This window comes from Macrobrachium nipponense, chromosome 4, assembly GCF_015104395.2.
Source record: "Macrobrachium nipponense isolate FS-2020 chromosome 4, ASM1510439v2, whole genome shotgun sequence".
In the NCBI taxonomy this organism is placed as follows: domain Eukaryota; kingdom Metazoa; phylum Arthropoda; class Malacostraca; order Decapoda; family Palaemonidae; genus Macrobrachium; species Macrobrachium nipponense.
In genome coordinates, this window is record NC_061100.1 from 117,887,015 (window position 1) to 117,907,014 (window position 20,000).

At 34.5% G+C, this 20,000-nt stretch overlaps 1 protein-coding gene across 1 annotated transcript in view; it reads left to right on the plus strand.

Annotated features, from left to right (window-relative positions):
* Positions 1-521: 521 nt before the first annotated feature.
* The window catches only part of LOC135211093 (peroxidase-like), a 155,771-nt gene continuing 136,292 nt past the window's right edge, over positions 522-20,000 (plus strand). Inside the window, exon 1 of the mRNA XM_064244172.1 lies at positions 522-695. Coding sequence (XP_064100242.1) covers positions 682-695 — 14 coding nt within the window. The 5' untranslated portion in view covers positions 522-681. The remainder of the gene's footprint in view (positions 696-20,000) is intronic.

Below are 20,000 nucleotides of genomic sequence, written 5' to 3' on the forward strand. Positions count from 1 at the left end.
ATCCCAAAACTGAAACGGTAACTAATTTCGATTATTATTGTTTTGGAGGTGATTTTAGCGCAGAGATTCATGCTTCTGAAACCTCAAATACTAAGTAGACGGCTGCCTTTGTTTATTTTCTGCCTACCACCCTCACACACCCCCCCCCCCCTCCTCCCTTGGAATGAAAGAACTTTGTGTAAGTTGGGTGTAACTCTCATAGCGTCTTCCAGGTATATGTTTTCGCATATATCCATTATGATCTGATAATATGATTGAAATCTTTGTTCTAAGATTGATTAAATCCCAATTATTTATTGATCGTCAAATTCATGATATATTTCAAGAAAATTCTGGTCCTCTTTTGTTGTCTTTTGGTCTGAGGAGAATCATTTTGGAACTCCAGTCCAGTCAGTTGGTTTATGACTCGGGGTGGGTGCGAAAGTAGGCGTACCGGGGAATGGCTTTAGCCCCGCCCTGGCACTGTGACGTTACGGCGCATGCGCGAAAGTCCACGTGCGAGGGAAACTACTAAAAGGGCACATGTTTCAGTCCAGTCGTGTGTGAGTCGCTTTACTGGCAGTGTGGGCCCAGTGCCTACTTGTGTGACAGACTGAGAAAAGAAAAAAAAAACATTCAGTGCCATATCTCGAGAGATCCAGCCTCTCTCTACGATTGATTTACTATTACAAATTTAGCAACATGATGATATTAAGGTAATGTACTGATTTCGATTACTGTCATACCCACATATATATATATATATATATTATATTATATAGTATATATATATATATATATATATATATATATATCTGTGACTGTTTGTGGTGGTGTACATGATTTTGAAGCTTTTTCATTATTTCAGAACTGACACGTTGGGTTTTATTTATTTGTGTATAAATCATAGTGAAATATTCTGTTTGCTCTATCGTGAGTTAACATGAATCCGAGCTGTTGAGTACAATGCTGGAAGCGAGCGAACCCCCATCCATCGTCAAAGACGTCTTTGGCTGGAATTTGGAGATGACATTTGTCATCTCCCCTCGTCCATATATATATATATATATATATATATATATATATATTTATATATATATATATATATGTATATATCATATATTATATATATATGTGTAAATGTATGTATATATATATATATATGTAGATAGATAGATAGATAGATATATTATATATGAATATATTTATACATATATACATAGATGTATGTATGTATTTATATTTGTATATATTTATTTATGTGATTATATAAAAAAAAATTTCAAATGCCACTTAAATTAATGTAAGCACAACATTTTATACTACATAAGTGGAACGCATCTTGCATGATAAGATGACAGTTTAGTACAAATTTAAAGTATTGGTAATAGCTATTTTATAACTATGACTGCAGTTTGTATTTTGAACTTGTGCTCGTGTATAAGTGAATTAGTATAGTACGTGATCGAGTGTCACAGTGACTTGAGAAAGAAATTTGTCATTTTCGTACTCGTGAAATGATTAATATGCTACGACTGGATACGCTCCGCTCAGCACCCTAAATCACCCCCCCCCCCCTTACTCTCCCTTTCTTGTAGTGTTTTATTCACTTTTTACGTCTATTTCATCTTTATAGAAAACTAATAATTTTATTTTGATTTTTAGTCTTTTAACGTCTCGGATAAACATGTAACTTTCGACATCAAAACTTTTTATAGGAATTATATGGTAATCTTAAGTTGATAAAATTAAAATAGTAAGGGGAGTATAAAGTTTTTCTAGAGTAAATTATTTCTCTCTCTCTCTCTCTCCTCTCTCTCTCTCTCTCTCTCTCTCTCTCTCTCTCTCTCGCTTTACGATAGTGTGTGACTGCGTGGTTGGACGTTCTTGCTAATTCTCTGCGTTGGCTTAAATTGAGTAAACCACAGATTTGGAACTGTTGGGAGCTGGAAAGTGTGACCTACTATGGAGCGTGACAATTTGTGCACATTTCAAAGATAGATAGGTCTGAAACACTCTGTCCCTTCTCTCTCATCTCCGTTCTCTCGTCCCTCTCTCCAATCTCTTCTCTTCCTTCTCCTTCTCTTCTTTACACTATCCTCGTCTTTCATTCTCTCATAATTGCGTTTAAAGGAAGTTGTATTCATTTTTTTGTCAGAAAGACATTTAATTTTCTTATGTATTGATTGTTCCTGTGCAAAGTAGTGGATTGTATCGTTGTGTGTGCAGCTCCGTAAAGCATCTAATTGTGCTCGAAGCGACATGAAGAGATACGTGAACTTCGATTTCTGTCATTCGCCTTCAATATTTTTCGTGTTGTTAACATGTAGTGTTTTTTCTTATATATAATAAAAATAGTTGACGTTCCTAATACAGAAATCAGATGTGATTAACAAATTGCATTGAGTCACTTCATTATATAATTTATATTCTTGTACTGAATCTTCATTTTCATTATTTATTGCTACATTTTCTTCAGTAAAGCGTTTGTTAAAGTATCAATTGATCTCTTGCTTCTGTCTATTCTCTTACGTAAACTGAGTTTATGCAACCCGCAATATATATATATATATATATATATATATATATATATATATATATATACGTATATATATATATGTGTGTGTGTGTGTGTGTGTTTGTGTGTGTATTTTATATATATATATATATATATATATATATATATATGTATACATACACACACACACACACACACACACACACACACACATATATATATATAGGTATACATATACATATATACACGAATTAAGCTACAGATGTCCTTTAATATCCAATTCGCTCTACGACGGATTTCTTATCAACTAAAAAATGCCCCCTCGGTAATACATGTGAAAATATATTAATTCCGAGGTAGAGCTAATTAGGTATTAAAGGACATTTGTAGCTTAATGCGTATATATGAACCACGGTGATGTGATAGGACTTATATATATATATATAGATAAATATATCTTATATATAATATAATTAATATATATATATATAATATATATATATATATTAAAAACTACTGTTTGTTTTTGTCCTTAGACAAAAATCTTACACCTATACAGTATTTTGAAAATGAGCTGCAATTAGAGTACTGAATACGTCATTCTTAATGCTTTTGTCTTTTGTAACCAACCTCGTTACGACTCGATCTAAGGCAGATCGTGTCATTCGTGACCTCCGTCTTACTTCATATCTCGATCCTCTTGGAGTTCAGCGCAAGATACCTTCTCTCTCTCTCTCTCTCTCTCTCTCTCTCTTCCCTTCTCTTCTCTCTCTCTATATCTTTAAAACCTCTGCTCCATTTAAGCTTTAGGGAAAAACCTCTTTCTGTCCGACCATTGTAACACCACAGGCCACCTCATCCCCCAACATTTGCTCCTTGAAAATTGGTAATTGAAGGATTGCAGGATTCAGAGCCTGTCCATTCCCCTCCCCCATCCTGCAGGCTCTTCCGGATTCTTTGTGTCCTGACTTTGTTAACCTTGTTTCCTTAAGAGAAAGGCTTCACGCCTCCTTCCCGGGGGAGGGCCGTCGGCTTTTCTTCCTTCTTTCATTCTTCTTTTTTTTCTTCTCTTGTCTGGGCATGGGGCACAAAAATGTTTGGAGGTGTCTGCTCTAATGCCCAATGAATCGTATATATATGATATATATATATATATACTATATATATATATATATATATATATATATATATATATATATTATAATTAATCTGTGTGTGGTGTGTGTGTGTGTGTATATGTATATCTGTATATGTGTGTGTATATAAGATGTCTTTTACTGTAATCAAGCAGTGCAATATGAATATGAAAGTCCCCCCCCAAAACACACTATATACAAGTTGAAACATTATATTTCAAATACCATTATTTCTGTATTCCTGATCACTGGTGAAGTATGGACTAATGAAGGAGGCATGAGTATTTGTAAGGAGTTTGCCTTTTGATCGTCATATATATATGTATATATCTGTATATATACATATATATATATATATATATATATATACATATATATATATATGATATATATATATGTGTGTGTGTGGTGTGTGAAGAGAGAGTACTTGTATATAGTGGAAATAGTGTATTTTCTGAGTAAGGCAAAGAATGCATATGTATATACGGTCCCCAAGGGTGGGAAGAATTATACTCATTAATCTTCTGTGTTCACGTATGTCACTCCTTATCATCAGCTAAAGTGAAAAGAAAAGTGAAACTATTAGTCTGGGCAAGTCCAATGATACAGAAAAAATTTGGCAATATTGTAGCTTCGAAAGCGTTGCGGTTAAGAGATGCTGTGAAGGTTACACGTTTTCTATTCACTTTTTACTTTTACGTGTTTTCGAATATTGATATTATTTCCTTATCTTTACTAAAATATTATTTTTTTTTATTGATTGGTGTGATGTAGAATGTATTGTGAAATTCACCAGAAAAATAGAATGTCCTATAAGCATATTATACGCAACTCGAATATATATATATATATCTAATATATATTTATACATATGTATTTATATATATATATATAATATATATATATATAATACACATATATTATATTTACACACACCTACGATGATTACGTATGTGTTGATAATTTTTTTCAACAGCATATGTTATGCAAATAAATCACTATAACCCAGCTCAGATAAGGGAATTGATTAACTAGGGAATTTGATTCTTCATAATGATAGGATATATATATATATAATATAATAATATATATATATATATATATATATGTGTGTGTGTGTGTGTGTGTGTGTGTGTGTGTGTGTGTGCATATATATATATATATTAATATTATATATATGATATATATATATACATGTACATGTATAACTGAATCACGAAAGTTAGGAACGTGATAAATCCATAAATAAAGGGAAAGGCCACGAAGGAAAAATAAATGAAGGAGGTCTGCAAGATCTTTCGACTTTAAAAGTCCTTTACTGAGCAGATACGTAGTAAAGGACTTTTAAAGTCGAAAGATCTTGCAGACCTCCTTCGTTTATTTTTCCTTCGTGGCATTTATCTTTACACACGTATATATATATATAATATATATAATATAAATATATATATATATATATAAATATATATATATATATATATGTATATATATATATATATATATATATATATATATATATAATATATCAGTATATATATATATATACACACACACACACACACACATATTTACACACACCTACGATGATTACGTATGTGTGGAGATTTTTTTCAACAGCATATGTTATGCAGATAAACCCCTATAACCCAGCTCAGATAAGGGAATTGATTTAACTAGGGAATTTATTCTCCATAATGATAGGATACTCTTTTCAGATGTATTCCAGCAGCATGAAAGTGGTATTTTATCTTTTGGAAGATAAAATAACAAACGATTAAGCAGTGTAGATCAGGATTTGAATTGTTTACCAGTTGCGATGTATGTAGTGTTCAAACAGTTTTTTTCCTGTGTGGAATACTATATGGCAGTTATAATATACCTGGTATTATCCAAAATAAGCCAGCTTTGTGAACTGTGTGATGGAAAATATTATATTCAAATCTTGATAATAATCGTCCGGAATCGAACAGGAAGTAGTCAACGAATTGTATCTTGTTACTTCAAGTTGACGGGAGACTTGGAAAACCGTCATGTTATTCGAGGCGAGGGTGCGTAGCCTCGTAACGAAATTATGTATAATAACGAGAGAAAATAGTTTTCACTAACAAAACTCTATCTAGTAATGGGTAGATTTTATCTTCATAGTCTCTAGTTATGCTCTTGGTATAGCATTGATCACGATAATAAAAGGGTTTCTTTGTCATAAACTCGTGGAAAGGTTTGGCAGAACGTTTTATTTTTCTTGCCAGAATTAAAATGTCGATTTGCATGCAGCTTTTATCTTTTGTTGATAATTGCTTGTAGATTTTTTTATACCACTCAATCATTCAGTAAGTACAATCTTCATTTTATAAAGTCGTTTTAGTTCCCCATTCCCGCCTTTCTGGACTGCTCTTCTTGCCCCGGTATTGGTTTAATTTAATTGCTGTGGGTCTTTATGCCTACTGATTTTAATCATTCGTTTCACTGATCTTCGATGATAGTCAAGAGTGAAATTGAGAGACAGACAGACAGAGAAACAGAAGTCGGGTTTAATACGAATTCAGTCACAGATTTTGTAATTATATGACTTGTATAACGGAAAGTAACTCGGTAGAGGGTGTTGGTTTATTAGGTGAAACAGATTGCCGAAGCTTTTCGCTGAAACGTATTTATTTTAAAAACTCTTTCTCCTAATTAGGATGGCTCTAAAGTAAACACAGACCGCAACAGGGAGTTAGACAAACAAACGCACATTATATATATATATATATATATATTATATATATATATATATATATATATATATTATATATATGTATGTATGTAGTGTGTGTGTATGCACATTCATGTCTATGTATGTGCGCGCGCAAAGGTGTTGTGATCGTGTTCATGTTTATGTTTTAGTGAAGGTAATGTTTTCGTCCTATTATGATTTGTAGCCTCTTTCTCGAAAAATATATATTACCAACTTTATTGCTTCAGTTGTTTTTGTGAAGCATTGTTCTAAGGTTAAAGTCAATGCCAGTTTAGTGTCTCGTTATTTTGCAATAAAGAAAATACGTATCACATTTTTAGATAACTTTTTTATCGCAGTCAACTGTGTAATGTGTACGTTGAGTAAACACGTCCGCTGGCTTTTAATGCCTTTTTATGTACGATATCTTTTCATTTTGCTTTTGTCTTCGTGCCTGATTTCATCACGTCCTTCGTGAAATTCGGGAATAATGGCACTCTAAGAAAGGAGAGGTTTAAGTTCAGAAGACGCATTCTGCTTTGAATCATGACACTTTTAAATTTTGAGTGTATTTCTGTTCTTACATTTTTTTTCTTCTTTTAAATCGTGATTTATGGCGAGAACATAAGTCGAAAGTATGAAAATAATAGCGATAGTATTCTGTTTACCATTCTTGTCTCACACACGCACACCACACATACAAGTACAAATATACATACACACACACCCCACACACACACACACACATATATATATATATATATATATATATATATTTATATATATATCTATATTATATATATATATATATATATATATTATATATATATATATATATATATATGTAAGGGATTTTCATCCTTTGCTCAACATTCGTGAAATTAGTTGATGAGAATTCTTCCTTTTCTAAAAGACTTTTGCTTTTAATCGAATATTGACATTGTGATTTAAAAGACTGTGTATGTATGTATGATGTATGTATGTATGTATGTATATATGTATGTATGTATACATGCATGCATGCATGCATTAACAGTTCTGATTCTTGCAGAAATGACGACCGTTATTTTCCTATTTCGAAACCAAAGACCTTGCGATAAAAAAAGGCTGAAAGGAATTCATTTTGAAAACCCTTCCATCCTTGGATGACGCGTGAATTTTTGCCTCATCCTCCTAATTGAGACCAGGAAGTCTTCCCACACATGCAAAAACCAGAGTGCAATATATGAAGACACCTTGAAAGTGCAAGAGCAAGCACTCCGTAGTAGGTCTTGCACAAGCGTGTTGTCTGGTATGTGATCTATCCCAGATGTGCAATGCTGCAAATTCATGAAAGACGTAAGAGAGCTGCGATGCAAACATTCCGTCTGTGTGTGTCTGTGCAAGCAGACGTTTGTTTTTTAGCATGAATATGTGCTTGCTTTTTAAAAGTGGTTGGCTATACTTGTACCTCTGGTAGTGCATTTCATTGGAAAAGAAATGTTATGGCTAACGGATGTGCTGCTAAGCATGAATCTAATTGCCAATAAAGTACACATTTTTTTTATCGAAATGCGTTTATACGCTCTCGCACACACTGACTCAAACACTTATATATATATTTATTTATGTTTATATTTATATATATGTAGATTGTATACCTTTTTGTCATTGGGGAGGATGTCGCCAGAGGATTACAGCCATCTGGTTTCACAGAAAGAATTGAAGGATTATTCACCCAAATTTTTTTAACAGTATCAGACGTTAGATGGACCCGCGGGTAATGTTCGGGAACCGATCCACGGACTTAGCAAACGTGGCTGCAACAGTCGACCACGGCACCCTCTTTGAGCTAATGAAGGTGGCGGTGTGGTCGTCATATTTGTGTGTGTGTGTGTGTGTGTGTGTGTGCGCGCGCGTGTACCGTACGCAAAGGAGCACGTCTACTTGCATTGAACTGGTCGTGTGAAAATCTGTGAGGAAAATTATAATGTGTACCAGAGAATATTGCACGACAAATCTGGATCACTGAGAAGATATCACAAGTGAACGTCTATTGAAAACGTGAGTGAAGGCTTGGCTCACATATCGACTGAAGGAGAGAGAGAGAGAGAGGGAGAGAGAGAGAGAGAGAGAGAGAGAGAGAGAGAGGGAGGGAGGGAGGGGCCAAGGGCGACTTCATTGGGGTCCGAATTCTTTTGAGGGTTACTTTCGTCATGCTTCTCTTAAATCGATGAATTTTTCTTGATCGATATAATTTTCGAATTCTTAGATTCCGGGAGCCCTAAGGCCAGGCTCTGAGGCCAGAGGAAAAGGTGATTCTTGTCACGTAGAGAAAATTGTTAGGATTGTCAATCTCTGGTGTTCTAAGCGTTGGATGGTTTGTCGGTAGTCTTTCGAGTTCTTACATTATCTTAGGTGTGTGTGTGTGTGTGTGTGTGTGTGTGTGTGTGTGTGTGTGTGTGTGTGTGTGACCCATTATGTATTTATATCACTCTCGCTATTTGTAGTTTACCGTTTTTAATATGATTTCGAACTGTAGTTAATCTTATTTGTTTCTTAGTTATTATGTTATCCGTTGCACTGTAATATCCAGCAGTCACGTTGGACTTGTCTTATTAAGTTTATTCCCAAAACTTTTTATTTGCACATTTATTCTCTCTCTATCTCTGTTTTTTTCTTTGACTGCCATTCTGAGAGACATTTTCAGGTTCAAAGTCTTTCTATTAGTTTGGTGCTTCATCGAGCAAGTCATTTTTAACAATTTAGACAACCGTTTTCGCGTAGCCCATCATTCTTCAACGCGCAGTTTTATTACTGTTTATTTTTTTTTTTTTTTTTTTTTTTGAGATCTGTTCGTTTTTACTTATTTACTGTGCAATTGTTCCTCTATGCTTCTTTATTTTATATATATAAATGGTTTGAAGATCTTCCACGTTATAACAAAAACGTACAATTCCTGAATATTCTTGACAAAATATTGTAATTCAAATATTGTTATTTCATATCATTGACTTTTTAAAGCGACCACAGATGACAGTATATTAGTGCATTTGGTTAGTACCAATGAATTATGACCCGCATTATGAATTTAAAGGTAATTCCTTTTCGATCTCTTCCGTATCCGACATTAACTGATTCCAGAAGTGACTTTTATTTTTCATCTCTTACCTTTTGACGAACTGTTGGACGTTATTCGAGTGAGACCTTCCTTGTTGGTAATGTCTTGAATTGGCTTATAAAGGCCACATTATCCGCAATGAATGGCCACTTTTAGGATGCAAGCGATCGTAAAATTTAATCTTTATGTTGATTGTGTTTTTCCTTGTTTGTTTCGACTTATTTTCCTTCCTTTGGGTAATTTGCATCATTTGCATTCGTGCATACTGAATATAAGACAGCATCTTTCAAGGTCCCGTTCAATCACTTCCTAATATGTTTTTATTGCTTGTTAGAGGATTTGTTATGTATCAATATTTATCACACTGACGAGGGAACAAGACGCTCTGAAATAGTATGTCATTTCTTAGATATATTTGTTTTCCAGTTTAAGTTTTTATTTGATTTTACTTTTATTTTTGTTTTAAAATTCGGGGTTCGATACTGATCGATTATCATCATTTAACAGATTTGATTTTAATACAAGTAGATAACATTCAGTAGCAGATAATCATAATACAAAAGGGTAGTTTTCAACTAGAAATATAGTAGGTTTCAAAGAGAATTATTTTATTTTGCAAAGAGATATATTGCTGTTTTCAATAAGATATATGTTAGTTATCAATGCGATATATTGGTCTCTTACGTGAAGGTTGCTAGCTACGATTTCAAAAATTGTTCGTGTTTATATTTGACCTAATTGGTGTTGAAGGGATTCGTTCCTTGTAGGAGTAATCTGTTGCACATAACATTACGTCGTTGCTCTCTCTATATTGCGTTGCATGATGTAAACAGGTCGTAAATATATGACAGTGTTTGTGGATTTGTTTTGTAAGAGTTACATATTTGTACACAACCAGTTATATATATATATATATATATATATATATATATATATATATATATATATATATATTATATGTATATATATATACTATATAATAATATATATATAGGTGTGCGTGTGTGTATTTGTGTGTGTATACATACGTAATACACACAGATGTGTGTATGTATGATATATATGAATATATGTATGTATACTTACACATAAATATGATGTACATTTATATATAAGCAGTCTTAAAACTAGGGACCTATTAACAGCAAATGCAGCAGTTGTTTATTGAATCAATGTGAGGACGTCAAGGCAAGGGACGCAGTTGAGAGTATCATAAACGAAAGAAACGTAAACATCAGTAGTACTTCAAAGATGAGGAAAAAACAGGTTTTAACAAAAGTATGAGGCGTAGAAACGAAAACCTATTATTTCGACACCGAAATGGTCCATGGTGCACATTGAAAATCATTCAGATTCATTACAAAAGAAGGAAAACAATCTTTGAGCGAAACAACAGCGCCGTCATAGTGACGCAATATGCAAAGGCAGGGGTTTGGGGAGGGGAGTTGTTGTGGGGGGCGGGGGGGGGGGGGGGGGGGGGGGTGGGGGGGGGGGGGGGGGGGAGGGGGGCTAAGGGGTGTTTCACTGGTCGAATCCAGGTTTCATGAGTTTCGCTTTCAGAGACGGAGGCGACGGCGGGGCTCTCCCCGGCATGGCTGAGTAACCCGACAGTGACGTCGACGGGTCAGAGTTTCCTTTCGTTGGTGTTTCCTTTCGCTTTAGAAAACGCTTTTCCTTCGTCATTAGAGAATGGCGGTGGGATTCTCCTCTTCTTCTTGTTCAGTTGCAGGTCTTCTATTTTTCAGGGTATGGGAGTTAAATGCAATCCTTATTTCTTTTTCTTTTTTTTCATCGCTGGTTCTCCGCTTAACAAAAAAACTTTTTCTTGTTTGACAAGATCCAGTTTTTTCTTGATATTTTCTCGTTTTACTTCTTACGTAATATTGTGTTTTCTTGTTAGTTCTTTTGTGTACACTTACTCTAATATTTACTCAGATATATATATCCATGCATTATTCATCTGTATAATACTTTAGAGGTAGATTTATTTGTTAATATTATAGTCTTTCCCTTTGCCACTGTCCATCCCTCAACATTGCTTTCTCTTCTTCTTTATCGTTTCTTATCAAGACCTGGAGTCCAATTTTGTTACTTTGGTGATTTCCGTAGAACAGTACGTGCGTGCGCATTCGGAAAATGCGCAGTCTGTATGATTTCATACAGCGCTCTCTCTCTCTCTCTCTCTCTCTCTCTCTCTCTCTCTCTCTCTCTCTCTCTCTCCAATGGAGAACTTACTTCCATAAGTTATGCCTTCATATTCGCCAGAAAGAATGCATTAATTCATTCATTCGTTACTTTTATGGATACATACGTCCGGTACAAGAGTACAAAGCGTTTGATGCTGTTTTCGCTGTAGTTTCGGATGAGGTTAACTTCTGAAAACAGACATTATTAGAATAACATTACTGTTATTCTCGCTATTGTATTGTAATGTTTTATGATGCCATCTGTTTTTGTTGAAGGGCCTGTTTAATTTGTATAGGCTATTTTTCCCTACCTATTAAAACTTATCTTTAAAGCTTTATCAAGAATTTACAAGTGCCGGCTTGAAGCGGTCGTACCGGTTCTATAGTCTTTATACCCGTTCGTTCTTAAATAAAGGGTTGAAAAGTTGTGATGACTTTGCCTCTCTCTCTCTCTCTCTCTCCTCTCTCTCTCTCTCTCTCTCTTAATGTATTTGCGTGATTTCGTTATTATGTTTTTTTTTTTTATCATGTTAAAACTTGCTGTGCGTGTGTGTTGACGTTTCAACATGAATAAGGTTCACATTATTTTTGTGAACTTTATGATTTCACGTGATTTCGCTTTGCATTCCTTCTGCAAATGGCTTTGTCCTTCTGCATGACTGGCTGAGCACGTCACTCCCGAAATTCAGACCTTACGTGAAGTCCTTTCAGGAAATGTGCCTCATCATGATGTCTAGTCGTGTTATTTTGCTAAGATAACTTTGCTTGACTCGCAATCTTTGTGCTCTTGGTGTGAAGAAATGACGTCTCTCTTTTTTCTTTTTATTCTTTTTTTTTCATTCATTGTGACACGATACAGGACACCCACTGGTAATGGATGCTTATAAAACGCAAGTCCAAGGGGATTCGTGACAGCGAACGGGAAGTCAAATACAATCGCAAAATGCATAAATGGAGGAAAATTGAACTTCTTTTCTCAAGAGTTTGCAGTAATGGTTGAAATCTGGTTTCCGTAAAGTAAGATAATTGAATTTTGAAGTGGATAATAAATCCAGTCAGATTCGTGGTTGTGAAAGCGGAGTCAAATTCAGCCATAAACTTCTATAAGAAAAGATGATGTTCTCTTCTCGAGAGGATGACGAATGTTTTGATATTAGGGTTACCGGATAACGAAGGAGTAAAAATAACGTTACTACTTGATATTTAACGTTCACTAGATCATTATTTTTATAGGGTTGACAATAATGTTTGAGCTAGAGATTAACTTAAGGCTGAAGTTAACCGGTGACTAATTCTAGCTAAAATGTAAATGTTAGACAAAGAAAAACGACCTCGCTGAAAGTTGAAATGATCTGAAGGATATTGAGAAATGCAACTACTATAATTTGTGCATTTGAAAGTTCTTGAACAAGTAAGATACAGTTATTTCTGATTCATAAAGATGAGATTAACAACGCTAACATATATGAAGAAATTTGCAAAATTCGTTCATTCATCCATATACCTATATATATATATATATAATATATTATATATATATATATCTATATATATATGTGTGTGTGTGTGTGTGTGTGTGTGTGTGTGTACGTACATATGTACGTATGTATAATTGAATAACGAAAGTTTGGAACGTGATAAATGCATAAAGGTATAAGCCACGAAGGAAAGCTTATACCTTTATATATATTATATATATATATATATATATATATATATATATATATATATATATAATATTTATGGATGTATGTATGCATGTATGTATGCATGTATGCATGTATATTTATATAAAAATTTATATATATATATATGTATATGTATATGATATAATGTTTGTGTGTGCGTGTATTATGTATATATATATATATATATATATATATATATATATATATATATATATTATATATATATATATATATATATATACACGCGCGTAATAAACACATATTTTAGAAATGTGTCCGAGTGGAAATCTGAAGTCCGAGTATTGCGTTGGCATACTTATATTTCAATACTAATATCGAAATACTCTGGTGTAGATGGAGTATCTCCTGAGAATATTGTACGTAGAATTTCGCGGAAATTGGACACAGTTATGAAACAACGGCTTTACCGGAGAGAGAATCCTTGAAAAGTTTAATGACTGAAATCTGCTTCATTCATTGGAATACAAGCGTGACAGGGGGAGGGGCTGGTGGTGATGGTGACGAAGCACAAATAATGCGTACAATGGCAACGCCTGGCACACGGTAACTGATTCTTTTATTTTTATTTCTCATTTGAGGAGATTAATTATTCGTTTTCTTGGTAAAAAACTACACAATGAAATGATGTGCTTGAAAATTTGATTTATCATCTTTTATTTAATTTATTTATACTTTTTTGTGCGTGCAAGGCTTATTTTTGTTGAAGCTTATCACAGCTTCTATATATTTTCAGGCATCGAGCTGTGCATTATTTGATATTCTGTGTCTGATATATCCGTTTTTCTATTGAGCTTAAATTTCAGATATAATTAAATAAATAAATAAATATATATATTTTTTATATATACATATACATACATACATATATATATATATATATATATATATATATATATATATATATTATATATATTTAGAAGGTCTGGCTGACATCATTAACGTTTTCTTAGTTTCGAGGGTTCGTTTTGTAATTAAAACAGTTTACGCTTTCCTGTTTCTCGAATTATATATATATATATATATATATATTATATATATATATATATGTGTGTGTGTGTGTGTGTGTGTGTGTGTGTGTGTGTGTGTGTGTAGTTGCTGTTGAGTGTTGGTTGTACAAAATGTAAATTTATCTTAATATAGCTTTCTCTCTCTCTCTCTCTCTCTCTCTCTCTCTCTCTCTCTCTCTCTCTCTTCTCTCTCTGAAAGCCGCAGTAATGAACCCAATCCTGCACAAACATTGAAAAATAATGTAACTATGAAAATACTTTTCTGGTAGGTGGTTTGTTCCAGGTTACTAATGCCTGAAAGCTGATACCTCACCGAGTGACTGATGGGAGACCATGGTTCGGAACTTCGATGACTCGTGTATGATGTACGTATGTACGATGTATACATGAAAATGCTTATGTATACTGAAAGCTTCTAAGTTTGTAAAAGTGCATAAAAGTGCACTACAATAAAAAGAAATGCATAAGAGCTGAAGCACTTGCCTTCTTAGAATAAGAATGAACCGTCCTCTGAAAGTGAATTTTTATAGCTTCAAACCTGAAAGAATAATTATGAAAATGACCGAAAGATGAAATCTGATTTTTTTCTCTCTCTCTTTTGTGCTTGTCTCTGAACGCTAGCTTGCAGAGTCCGTGTGCTTATTCTTAAATACCTAAAGTACATTCACGTAATGTAAATTAAGATAATCTACCAGTGATAATATTGGAAACGGAAAAGAACATGACGAAATTCCGGGGAAACGTTGGGAACTACGTTCATACCTGATTTTGCTCCTGATAAGCATACATTAGTTCTCCGTCTCTTTTTATCTACTATTTTTTCTCACCCGTTTCGAGTCTCTTGCTTTTTGCCTCGGCGGAAGAGAGAGAGAGAGAGAGAGAGAGAGAGAGAGAGAGAGAGAGAGAGAGAGAGAGAGGTCAAGCACTTTTGTTAGGGCATGGTGAGACTGAGAGAGGCGGGTCTTAAGATAAGGGAGGCTGGATGAAGGCTAAGATTGGATGCTGTCTAGTGGAAAGTCATAAAACGGAAAGATGTCATAATAACGCCTCCATAAATGCGTGTGGATGCTTAGGTAGACATACAGATATGACGTAAAAAGCATGAACATTTTACATGAAGTTCTACACACTTCTTGCAAAAGAAGAAAAGAAAACTTTGCAATTTGCGAACTTGGCTGTTATGTTTACTTCAGTTTCGTTATAATTTCTGCCAAACCGTGGATTCCCAATGAGGCCATGTGTAGCTGTCTGCTTCCCTATGCATTTCTTACACGTGTCTAAAATGAAGGAAAGCCGTACATTTCCAAAATGCTACTTTCTAGACATCAGAGCTGAAGAAAACTAGGAAACGATAATTACTGTTTTCCTACAGTTTGGACATTGTTTTTAATAGACTTCACTTAAATTGCAACTCAGTTACTTTGACTTACTTAAATAATTATTAAGATAACTTTCAAAATGAGCTTCTTAAGGACCTTCTTCTTCTATATATTAATATATTTGCTTTTCTTCTCAATCAGGAAGATTCATTGTGATAACAGAGATAAAAGGAAAGTAAAAAGTAACAGAAAAGGCCATTCTGAAAAAAGAAACAAAAGACTCAGCTGAAAACACTCCTGTCGATCAAACTGCTACCTTTCATATTTTGGAACATTAGTATTCTTAGATTCACTGAATCTTTAGTCGATGGAAAGCAAAGTAACCATATTTCTTACGTGGATTTAGTAATGATTTATATCTTAGCGGTGGCAAAGGTTTCATGCATCCACTTAATGCGTCTGCTGCACTTTTCTAAGGTTGTTTCGTTAAGATGACCAATCTCTCTCTCTCTCTCTCTCCCTCCCCCCATCTCTCTCCTCCTCCCCTCTCCTTTCCATCTCGTCTCTCTCTCTCTCTCTCTCTCTCTCTCTCTCTCTCAACGTTCAAGGGAGATGCTTTGTTTTGTCGTGCAATGAAAGTGCTAGAGCTAATGACATAATTTACTAGAGTGGTAATTAAAACACCTTCTTTGTTGGGAAGATATTAAATCATTTTTATATTAGTTTTTTCTCTTTTTTTGCCGATGTTTTTTTTCAGCTGGACTGGTCTGTTTTTATTATTCAATTTGTTTGAGAGCACTTAGAAGATTTTGCAGTGAAAGCAATTCTTGTAATTGATAAGGGATTTTATAAAATCATGATTAAATTTGGAGATAATAGACTCAAAAGGAAAAGGTAATTAGGTGAAAGATTGTAAAGGTAATAGCAGGTATATGTATATTAATTTTACTTTTGCTGCTGCTTACGCCTACTGAACTATTATTAGTTTCCGCCCTGTTATTAAAGATTCAGGACGACGGCAATGAGTGTTGAAGCAAAACAGTTAAAAACAGAAATTTGCAATAGATTTTTCGTGTTCTATAACCTCACTATAGTGACATCTCAACTATACAGCTTTATTCAGTCAGCTAAGCGGTTCTTCCAGCAAAAGGAGAAAATGAATAAAAAGAGAAAAACTTCGTTTCCTGCGTATTGTTTAGCAATCACTCCACTTCCTTGTTTTCCAGCTTTTTGAATCCGTTCCCGAAAGAACTTCTATCTCCTGTCGAATCTTCTTCTTTTGTCTCATGCTGTGAGAGCGTTTTAGCTCTTTCTTTTCCATCAGTTTCTCTTTTAAAATCTTTGTTTTCAGTTTCAAGTAAAGTCAGACATTTTAGCTAAACATATAGGGATATCCATACTTCCAGGCAAAGTTGTCTGTAAATTGATTTCTAGTAATGGTACTATTTATTCCTTTCTTCTTCTCCATTCGTAGTCTCGGCGTCAGAGACCCTGATAGATGTGACGCCAGATAACTCACAATCAATTAATCAACCATTCTTAGTCCAAGATGCTGCTCAATGATCATGAATGGGAGATTTCATTTTGACATAAAGAAGTGATCATAAAAAGACTATTATCAGCTATTGTGGTTTGCTGATCTGACTGCCTTTGAATTCTCACTCACATTCTTCAGTTGAATTTCCAATCAGTGTATTCGATATGCAATAAAGCCTGACCTTCCTCACATGCAGAAAACACCATATAATCAGTAAGTAAAGCGCAAGGTACTGCGTGACGTGTCACACTAATTTTAGGTAGTGCAAGAATCTTGCAATGATTTATGGCACAAGGTCGAGATGTTCCCAGGCCATTTTATGGTACTTGTACTTGTATGGTGTGACGTAGGTCGATCGAGAGGAAACGATTGCCTTCGGAAACTTACTCGAACTGCCTCGATTCTTTCTCAAGCAAAAGCAGTGTTGCATCTCTCTCTCTCTCTCTCTCTCTCTCTCTCTCTCTCTCTCTCTCTCTCTCTCTATATATATATATATATATATATATATATATATATATATATATATATATATATATAAATGTAGCTCGCGTCGCGTATATAAATGTGTGTGTTTGTGCGCACGTTTATCGTAGATACTTTGTCACAAGACTTTCTTCTCATGCATTTTCTTTATTTTTCCACCAAGGGTGAGAGGGAATGGCAGCTTTAGCAAAAAAAAAGAAAAATCAAGTCATCTTGCCTCTTTGTCTTTTACCTTTTGCTGCATCATCAGCTAAAAGCCACCTTACACATCTGCAGTATCGCTGTTTTGCCATGGTTTCAACTCAATAATTTCGTAGAATTTTCTATTTTGTATCATTTGAGATATACTGTAATTTTTAGCAAAACTCTTTTGCCAATGTGTGTTGAAAACTATTTAAAGTAGTCCTAAGAACTGCCATCTGATCTCGATTTTAACATTCAGCATTTGATAAGAATTGAAGTTGAAAGGTTGTTTATCAAAGATGATTAGATTGATGCATTACTTAGGCAATGTTAGACATTCCAGGTAATAGTGGATAAGAAATGATACTCGAGTACTCTCTCATCTGCATATTCACCGTTGTATGTTTTTTTATTTTCCTTTGCAAGTGTTTCACGTGTCATGGATGATACATGCATATCTAATGAGTGCGATGCAAGTGTCACGCGTGTAGCTGCATAGTTGCTGTCAACACCAGATTGTGGCGCATGTCGTCTACTGCTCTTACGATGGAACTGTTCAGGAGCAATGTAACCTTGTGACTAGCGTTAAATATATGTCTTATTATGCAAGGGCGGTCGTATTTGCCTGTTTAGTTTGTTAGTCTTGGTGTATTACTTTAGAGTAAGCAAGGTAATTCATGTTTTCCACTGTAGTTTAGTGAATCATTGCGTTTTGAGGGATGAAAGGAATTGCCATTGACGTAGAACTTGCATCTTACAAGTGATATTTTAGATGTTGAACTTAAGAATGAGAGTGAAATAAAAGGCAAGATAAATTTTATTCACGTATTGTCCAGCAAGTTATCAACCTTTTAAATCTTCAGGAAACAGATATCGTCTTTTATTTGGGGGGAAATCTGGGTAAATATAATAAACGGTTATTCGAAGATTAACTGTGTGATGCAATTCATATTTAGCTTAATAAATAGTATGAGAAATAAACACTGATTTTGTGAATTGGTTTGTATGTTTTTTCCTGTAGCGAGAAATTCTTCCCCTCTCGCTATGCATCAGTTGCATAAAACAAATGAGCAGGAAAGTCTCTCTCTCTCTCTCTCTCTCTCTCTCTCTCTCTCTCTCTCTCTCTCTCTCACACACACACACACACAGAAGTAACGGAGTTGTACGGTCCTTTACAATACCAAAACTTGTTTATTTTCTAAGTAACGGTGATTTAGTTCCGTACTTTTTTCTGTTTTTATCATGTATTGACCTTTTTAAAAAGAAGACTTTGACGTGAATTTGGAGCGTGAGCTCTCTCTTCTCTCTCTCTCTCTCTCTCTCTCTCTCTCTCTGTGTGTAACTCCTTCGGTAAGTATCCATTTTCCCCGTGAAATTCCGATTAGGAATTGCCATCTCTCTCGCCATTCTTCTGATGTTTTAACTAAACAGGAAGGAGATTTTAACTTGAGTCTCAAGCGTGAAAGAACCTATTCACGGCGGTATATTATTTTTAATAGTGTAATGAGACAGATTCACTGAATAGCGAACGATGCATATGGTGATGCTTTAGCGTGATCGTGACGAGAATTCCTGCATGCTTGCAACGCAGTCTTGGAGGCCTCGGAGCTCCGTTGCATCCCGCCCGTGTGCATTGTTCGCAAAGTCTTGACGTGTGCAAGGAGACAAAATGACGCTCACTGCATACCATCTTTACGCTGCGTAACTTGCGTGAATCCGCTTGTGTGCATTCCGTAAAAGAATGATTTTTGCCTTCTGCAGTGAGGTTTCAGTTGAGTAATGTTGTTATTATTATTATTATTATTATTATTATTATTATTATTATTATTATTAGTATTATTATTATATAAGGAAAAGACAAAGGAGCATCTAGTGACCCATTGCTTTTAGGTAGGATTCCGTGTTTGTTATAGTGTAATTTGCTGAATTTTACCGCACTAATCATTCGTTTAAAGCTTACAACTTTAATTTTTGTTATTAAACTATAAATATCGTTCGATCCCCACTTTACTGTACCTCAGGAATAACTTACACCCAACGAAAATGATAAGTGCTTCGTTATCAGTAAAGTTCGAACCACTGCCTGGTTGAGAAACAAGGCTGTACAGTGACTTTTGACCACTTAAA